Source organism: Nuphar pumila, chromosome 15 (assembly GCF_984573655.1).
Source record: "Nuphar pumila chromosome 15, dmNupPumi1.hap1.1, whole genome shotgun sequence".
Taxonomy (NCBI): domain Eukaryota; kingdom Viridiplantae; phylum Streptophyta; class Magnoliopsida; order Nymphaeales; family Nymphaeaceae; genus Nuphar; species Nuphar pumila.
The window spans coordinates 37218286-37227197 of NC_143263.1; the positions used below are offsets into that span (position 1 = coordinate 37218286).

Here is an 8912-nt window from a genome sequence, read left to right on the forward strand (position 1 = left end):
GATTATTTATTAGGCGACACTTTAGAATGAGTTGCTTTGAAATAAGAACTTGATTCTTTTATTCATTAAATTTTGGTACACTGAAAGCTATTGATTTTTTAAGTTACTAAGAAACCTGTTTACACATCTAATCATATGATCTAACACATGTTTTTACTAGATAAATAATGTAGATCATATTTGTAACGTTTCCCCCATGAGACATTCAATAGAATCTGAGACTACAAATGCATCATTAATGACTTTGAAATAACATGCATTGAATTAAGAAATTTCATCCTTACATGGGCTTTTGAAGAGGGTAAAAATCAATGGTCATTTGTTATCTTTTTCACAGGGAAACAAGAAAAGAATGAGAACTGATAACTAGGCCCAACGGTAAATTGTAAATGTAAGTCGCAACAGCTAAATCGAGTAAGATAAATGAATATGGTAGATAGAACTATCTTAACCAAGGATCATAATTTCGGTGTCTTGTTGAGGCAAAATCTAGATTAACCGTTAACGTGAACTTTTTTTTTTTGATGAAAAAAAAATCACGTAACGGTTAGCATCCATTCTCAATCAGATTTTCACTATTTAAGAGCAATCCAGGTAACACATATTTTCTCTCTCTCTCTCTCTCTCTCTCTCTCTCTCTCTCTCTCTCTCTCTCTCTCTCTCTCTCATAAATAGCCGAACACCCAGACACATTACATGGGAACTAACAGGTAAGTTACACCAATCAACTCGATGAGCAATGCAGTTTTCTCCCCCTAAAAAAAAAGAAAAAAGATACACCAATGTGAGCTAAAGCCGTCTGAACCAAACCATAAAACTGGATAAAGAGACACTTAACCATAACACCAAAGATAAACCAAGGAACAACATAGCACCACTTTTAGAAAGACCAGTGGCCAATGTACATTTATGAAACAGAGAACTGACTAAATTCACTAGGACAAACTTGTGCTAATGTGCCGACATAAACAGCCAGTCTGATCTCCAGAGCTTTACCAACATCTAGAGACAACAGATCCTGCTAAATACACAAGCAATGCTCTAATTCTCATCTGTGTATTTACTACTTTGGCGCAAATACTGCTTGAGCTGACATGATTATGCCAACAATTACTCCAAACAACCCAAGAGCACTACCAAAGATTTCAATCACCAATATCTTCACAAAGAGAGTTGAATTTTGAGCATCAGCCAGTGCACAGCTGCTCCCGATTATTCCTACACAGACTCTGCCATAGAAAATGTGTTAAAAGCAAACAGGTTCATCAAAATTAAATGTGTTTATAAAAGACAAGAGAATGACCATACCCACAAACCAGGTTTGCAAAACCAACAATGATTCCAGAAGCAAAGATGGCATATCCAGCTCTGAGGGAATCAGCGGAATATATTTTTGATGGTGGCACACTTTCTAGCTTTGTTTGTAGAATGATTGCCACAATGACACCATATATAGCAACAGCTTCACAAAAGATTACACTGGAAAGGTGCAAAAATCCAATGATATAAGAAGCTATTGAGAAATTATAACAAAGCAGAGATGCAATTCTAGACATCCAGAATTATGGAACATTTGCTCCCAGTAACATCAAGATATCACAGGAAAATTGTGGCCATAACAGCAACCATGTACAAGTTTCATTTATGAATAGGTGAATTCTCCCAGTGTTTACACGAGTTCAAGAACTTGCAGAAAGTAGGATGGCATAACTGCCAAAGTAGGCATCATGTGCTTTGTCTCAAATCCATAAAGGATCTCTTGATGCAAGAAAAATAATCTTACATAGCAAATTCACTTCAAGACTTGCAGTTGCAGTACAACAATTATTCTATATATATCAATCACACTGAACTCTATGTACAATTGCAAGCATAAATGATCATAGTGCTTTTTTGGCATGTTCCCAAATTCACTACCCCATGATGAAAGCAAAATACATAACTTACATTCAAAAGAGCAGATTGTAGAGTTTGTTCAGTGATATGACAATTAGAATGTGTACTCCAGATGCATGAACTAGCACAAAACTCAGTAATAAGCTTGTTTTCTAAAATTCATTTTAAGCACTTACAAAAATATATTACATGGTGATGTGGTATACTGGAGAGTAATGATTACAACATTGTTGCAGTGATGTAATACCTTCTAACTTCTTGGACCTCATATTACATAACATCAATTTGCTCGGTAGTTATATCTAGATCACATAGAGTATACTAGGCATTCCAAGCTCACACACATGTTGAACAAAAAGATCAGTTAATATACCAGAAACACATGCAGATGGTCACAGGCAAGATGCCAATGAAAAGAAGGATCAAGACCTCATATAGACAATGTTATGATCAGTCCCAAAACTTCCTTGAAGTAAACAAAACCAACTTACACATACCTATCACTGAAAGCTGTCAGCATATGTTACCTGAAGGCTAAATCTTCATCAACTCAATGAATACGTGGGTAGTCCAGACAAAGAATGGTAAAGGATGAGAAAGACCCCTTTTCTTTTAATCAAGAACAAATAAAGCTTGATCAAGTTCAAGAGATATGTGGGAGTGACAAGTGAACTCCCATCATCAATATCTAGCAAGAGTTACTTCTAAAAGCAGTCCAATCACAAGTTTGGTTTGGTTATTGCACCAACTCAACATGATCATCATTAAAGGAACTACACTAGGCACATTTGTCTGTACATCCCACGGATGCTGGGAACACACATGATGCTGGCATTGCGAACGCAGACGCGCTGGCATGGCGTTCCATGATAGGGATAGGGGGGATGGTTTTCTACAAAAACATATCCCGGACAGTGTGTCCTAGCACTAGCAAGCTGGATTTCATGCGCACCTGGATTGCATTGGAAGCACATCACTATTTGGACGTGGGAGTGATGATGATGATGAAGGTCATGTATTGTATCTAAGACAAACCATTGGTCATGATGTATCGTTGAAGTTACCTCAATTTGTACTTTACTAAGTCTAAACATCGTGTCGATTTGTTTATTGTTTTTCCTTTCCGCCTTTTATGAATCAGTCATTGTGTAAATCGTGAAAGGACATATTGTTCACATAGACAAAGCTCATAAAAGCAATTCATGATAGAACAATCGGTATCAAGCAAATCGCGATAGCACGTATCATTACAGTGGAATTGATTTGCAACTAAATCTCAATTTGTAGAATCAATTCTTTGGATCTTGCAAATATAATGCAATCATAGTCACCTGTATCGTTAAAGGTAATTTCTCAGCGAGGGTATTTCTTGGAGAGATTTTCAAAAGTTGATAAATCTCAGGAATATCTCAAGTTTAAAATTTTGATTAAAATATAAATAACAACAAAAAAGCTAAGAAAATAATAAGTTTTGCATTACTTTTCTTCCAAAAATATAAAGAAACATGCTTTAAAGGTTTTAAAATATAAAAGAAACAAAAAAATAGGAAATTACAAACTTTAAAAAAATAGAGTTTGCCCCAAAAATATGACGATATTTTAAAAATATCGCAAGATATTACTTTAATATTGGCGACCTTAAAATATCGGTATTTCTCATGATATTTTCAAAATATCGCCGATATCGGTGATAGTGGATGCAATGCATCAACTTGCCAATGAGTAATTTATGTTGTCCAACATTAATGGCTTTTGTTTAGTGACCACCAAGCAAATTGTGTTGCTCTAGTTTGTGGCCCCAAATCTGGATCGAGATGCACTGATCTCCCTAAAGGTTCAAGCAAGTCCCAATAATAGGCTAAAACCAATAAGTAAATAAATAAATGCCCCTCTTTACATACCAACATCATATTCATGATGGAAATGGGCACTGCTAATGTCCATGACTTTGCAAACACTTCATGTATTACTGCCTTCCTCAAATATAACCACCTCCACCACTATCACCAATCTTTCTAAAAGGATATTCCAATTACTTTCTTTACGACGGCCCTAACTTAAAAGGTGCAGAAAAGTATGCTGCAAACCTCCGCCATTTACATTAGGAGTTCCATTTCCATAATCCTGAACCACTCCTCCAGGTTGAGTTTACTGCCCAATGTGGGTCACTCATCAAGTGAATTGCTTAGACCACTTTCCTTAACAAACCTCCGCTTAATTATGAGCTATGTCACATAGGTATGGGTTGCAGGTACGGGTTTGAGGGTACAAGGGTTATATATATATATATATATATATATATATATATATATATATATATATATATATATATATATATATATATATTTGATACAATAGATTGTACCTACAATCTAGTTTGAATCTCATGATGTGAGTTGTTTTGACACAATCTAACCTCATGGACATGTTCAGCATGCTCGATTTAGTAGGAATTGACTCCTGGGTCATGTTTTTCGATGATAAACATGTTTTTATGAGTTGGGAAAAATTGATGCTTTCATAGCCATTGATTTTTGGAACACCAGAAAGCCTGTATACAGGTCAGATTCTGGCAATCCAAAAGCCGGTTCCCACTAAACAAAATCTGTAGATCACATCTATGATGTTAGATGTGAGAAAAAAAGGGGGTTCCGCCTCATTTGCTAGGTTGTTTGCACATACAAACAACTGTAGCAAATCTTAATCCATCTATATATACAAAGTCCCAATCTTTTGGAGAGAGGGTGACCGAAGGCCCTCTTTGTAGCCAATAGAAAACTATAAATTTTTTAAATATTAACCTCCTCCTCCTCCTTCTACCAGGTACCATCATTCGACCTAATAAAAAATTTAAAAAATAGTTTTGGGTCAGGATGGGCTGGGTCAAGATCTGACCCGGCCCATACCGCACCCGGTAGCAGGCAATACCCTCGCCTGTACCCTGCCAAGTCGACATGGATGGGTCAGCCCAAGTGATGCACCCATGTGACATAGATTATGAGGGACTTAGCACTTCTAGCTGTCCAATCTCAAGGCCAATGGCCTCCAGATTTGCACTAAGGGCACTCCATCTCGCCTAGCATCAAGAGAGTGCTCCTAGGGAGGATAGGACAAGCATAAATTACTTGAATTGATGACAAAGATGCTATATAATTGGTTCTCATCTTTCATATAGCATGAATGCTACAGGAGCAAAGCAATTAGAAAAGATTTTGAGCAATTGTACAAGACATAAATTTGTTGGTCTGCACAATCAAAACTCTTCATATGCTAGGTATGAAATAGAAGAAAAAGGTGACTGGAGAACACGTTCAGAAACTCTGGTCATGCTGAAACAAAGCTACAATCCAAGCAGGAGATGGATCAAAGATCAATATACTTACCAACTGAATCAGAAATTAGCTACCATGTTCACCAGCTTGAAGTAAATAGTTAGAAGGGAAAAGTTCAAACAGAAGATCAGAAAAGGATAACAACAAACCACGACATGACATCCAAGATGGTTTTTTTTTGCATAAAAAAGGGATCATAAAGTAGCACAATGGCTCCATAAAAATTTTAAAGCTAAAAATTCGACTCGTAACTCCTGATACCTTCCCGACCACCTAGCATCATCCTAGATTGCACTCACATGATAGAGAAATCAGGTTTCTGTATCTGAAAATCGCACAATAATCCAATTCTAGCACGACAGCATACAGCTCACACACAAGCAAGATTCAAAAGATAAGCAAATCAAATACCCTTATTCTAAAAGCCTTCTAATCAAGCATTCGCTAGATTCACAAGTTCAATTCTTCACCAAAAGGTGCGGTATGAAATTCCGTTGCTCCAAGCAATGAATTATCCCCCAAAAAAGTCCAAACAAAAACGAAACGCGCCGAGATTTCATAGGCGGTACCTAATTAGATTCTTGGAAGTGATCCGGGGAGCCTTGATAGCGGCTCCGATCAGGCTGCTACCGGTGATATATATTCCCCTGACAAATTATACCGATGACAATGAATAAATGCCATAAAATTCATGAAAAAGGGTGGGAATTTGGAGAATTTCTGCGGAGGATTGTGCTCACCAGGCGGCGCCGAGGACGGAGACGCCGATCGCGATGGCGATGCCGATGGCGGAGAACGTGTAGGGGGAGATCTGCACGAGAGCCCGCGACCACGAACTCCGATCGCCGACCATGGCGGATGAAGAAGACCTCGACCGTCGGAGGGATCTCTAAGGCTTTCCTGAACTCTTTTCTTCTCCGATTGCGACCAAAAAACCCTGCGCGGAAGGATTAAACCTTTTGCGTGCCGGTAGCGTTTGGATTTCTCTCTCAGATCGCGAACTCCCAGTAACAAAAATGGGAAATTTTAGGGTTTCGAAGAACGAGAGGACTCTCTCTCTCTCTCTCTTTGCCTCTCACGAGTCGCGGCTACAATCCCGACGATTTGGTTCGGGTCCGAACCCAAACCTGATCGAAAAGATGTTGACCGGACCTGTCAAGCGGCGTCGATATCGGGCTGACCCGACCAAATGCCCGTTAAAGTGCGACAGACCCGACACAGTTCCTGACCCGCTGAAAGCCCAACCCCGCAACCCGGCCCTCATCAGCAGCCAGCTTCGATTTGACTCTGGATCTTACGGATCTAGGTTCAGGTCTGTTGGGTCCCGTTGAGACGAGCTCCATTGAAACGCTCCTTTCATCCCTACTCGTATCGTTGTGACATGGTCTATGATGTCAATGTATGTTTTAATGATAACATCTATTAAAAAGATATTATATTTTTAAAGTTTATGTTTTAGTTAAAACCTCATCAATTTTTTATCAAAATACTTACAATTTATTTAAAAATATATGTTTCAATTATATGTCTATGCTATTCTCTACTCATGTTTTCATTAACTGTAGGGATGGCAGTGGATAGGGGGAAAACAGGCCCCCATCTCACCCCGTTTAGACCAGAGATAGAGGTTAAAATCAAAACCCATGTGGGGATGAATGTCCCGTCTCGTCCCCTATCCTTCTTTAAGGATCACAATGGACCAAGGGGAAACACCCTCCCCCCATTTGGATCGAGGATGGAGGACATGTAATAGGGATGGGGGCGGGAATGAAGGTTAAAATCAAAACCCGTGCAAGAATGGAGGGTAGGATTTTAAGAGGAAGCGGCGGTGGAGACCTTGTCCCCCGCCCTCTCCCCGGTCCACTGCCATCCTTAATTGTTTAGCCTTATGCTTTCTAAACATTTCATAGTTTATACCAATGTTGTCATTATCGACCCTGCATTGTTTGGTTAATGATTTGGTCAAAAAATAATTAAAAAATATTATGTGTCAATCAAAACGTGATACGTGTTAAAGCAATTAAAACAATATTTAAAAATAATTTTAAATATTTTTTATATTTATTAAAAAATAGTCAATTCAGGAGTAAAGCATATGGAATTTTTGCAGATATTATGTGTATCGACCGATAAAGGCCGATACTCACAACATTGGTTTATACATCCAAGTATATAAATACTTGTTTCTCGCTTTGAACTTGTCGTGTAAGTTTTATGAAATAGAATTTTAAAATAATATTTTTAATAAAAACAATGTAAAAGCCAAACAACAAATACTAAAAATCGGCTCGCAAAGTGGTGGAGTCTGGGTCGATCTGAGAGAATGGGAGAAAGACTTTATATTCTATAAAAACTAATCTATTATTTATTGCCTTGAAAAATAAAAAAATTAATTAACTAAGAGTACGGCCTATAAAATTAATCAAATGGCATTATTACAAACCCAATGAATCAAATAAATAAAATAAATTCTAAGCTAAAAGAAAAGAAAAGGGTCTTTAATGCTTGAGCTTCTAGTCTCTTTTTTTAATTTGATTTATGTTTTTCTTTGCTTATTGAGAGCTCTCTGAAGGGTCTGAAGGGTCTGAAGGGCCTTTTCAGGACCTCAGAAGGCTCTTGAGGGATACTTTTGAGGGCCCACCATACATCTAAATGCTTCCCTGCAAAACAAAAACACAAAACACGAACAAAACACAAAAACAAAACTAAACAAAAAATTCAATATCAATTTTGTCAGAAATCACAAAAACAATAATATAACTAACCTATAACTAAAAGATAAAATAACAAAACTAACTAACTAATTAACAAATAAAGATCTAACTGATGTAACAAACTAATTATTTGAACCAAACTACTTAAACTTGAAGCTATTAAAACAAAGTAACTGAATTAAAACCAGAAAGAAACTATCTATTCACTAAAAACGTGAATGTAAGCTGATAAAAAAATTGACTTGACTCGTAAAAAACATGAAACTTAGCCAAGCTTAAGTTAATCAATTAATTGAACTAATCATAACAAGCAACCTAATGTAAGAAAGAAACAACAACTAACAAAAAAAAATCGTAGATGATGCTATACCCAAATCACTTGTAAAAAAAATCATTAAGACTAAAAGAAAATGTTAAATGTGAAAACAACCTACTGAATCCGTTCTGATAAAGAAATAAACTGTTTCTTGAACACATAGTTGATTAGGGAGTCGGCTGATCTGATCACGCCTAGATCACAGGCTGCAAACTCGCTGACCGAACTTGACTAGCCAAGATCGGGTCACGGATCTGTGGACCAGATCTGTCCACCAGCTTCAGATTGGGCCTGATTTGGTTCGATCGACCAAGTCAATCAATCTGCCTATGTCTAAGCAAAATAAACCTTGTGATCCCAGGTGCTATGATTTGCACTAGGACTTACACACTCACGCTGGGGAAATATAGTGATTCACGGTTCACACGTTGTAGATTGTGACATAAAAAGAAACTTTGATACGCACGTTGTATGTCGAACCTCGTCTTGGAGCATGTCACAAACAGAAATTTGATCATATAAAGAGCACAACTCTAATGCTCTGTGTGTCCAATCGCCTCGTGTGGGACACTGAAAGGAACAAAGATGGTTTATTCTTGCGATGCAAAATTGCGTAATTGAAGATTGGTGAATTGAATCATTGAAGCAAAGTAG

At 37.5% G+C, this 8912-nt stretch overlaps 1 protein-coding gene across 1 annotated transcript; it reads right to left on the reverse strand.

Moving 5' to 3' along the window:
* Window positions 1-852: 852 nt before the first annotated feature.
* Window positions 853-6486, reverse strand: LOC149815151 (V-type proton ATPase subunit c''1-like). The gene is made up of 4 exons (XM_089989177.1): window positions 5969-6486; window positions 5798-5875; window positions 1309-1479; window positions 853-1229 (listed from the first exon to the last, which is right to left on the reverse strand). The coding sequence occupies exons 1-4, from the start codon at window positions 6079-6081 to the stop codon at window positions 1064-1066; spliced, it is 528 nt and encodes a 175-aa protein (XP_089845303.1). The 5' UTR covers window positions 6082-6486; the 3' UTR covers window positions 853-1063.
* Window positions 6487-8912: the final 2426 nt, after the last annotated feature.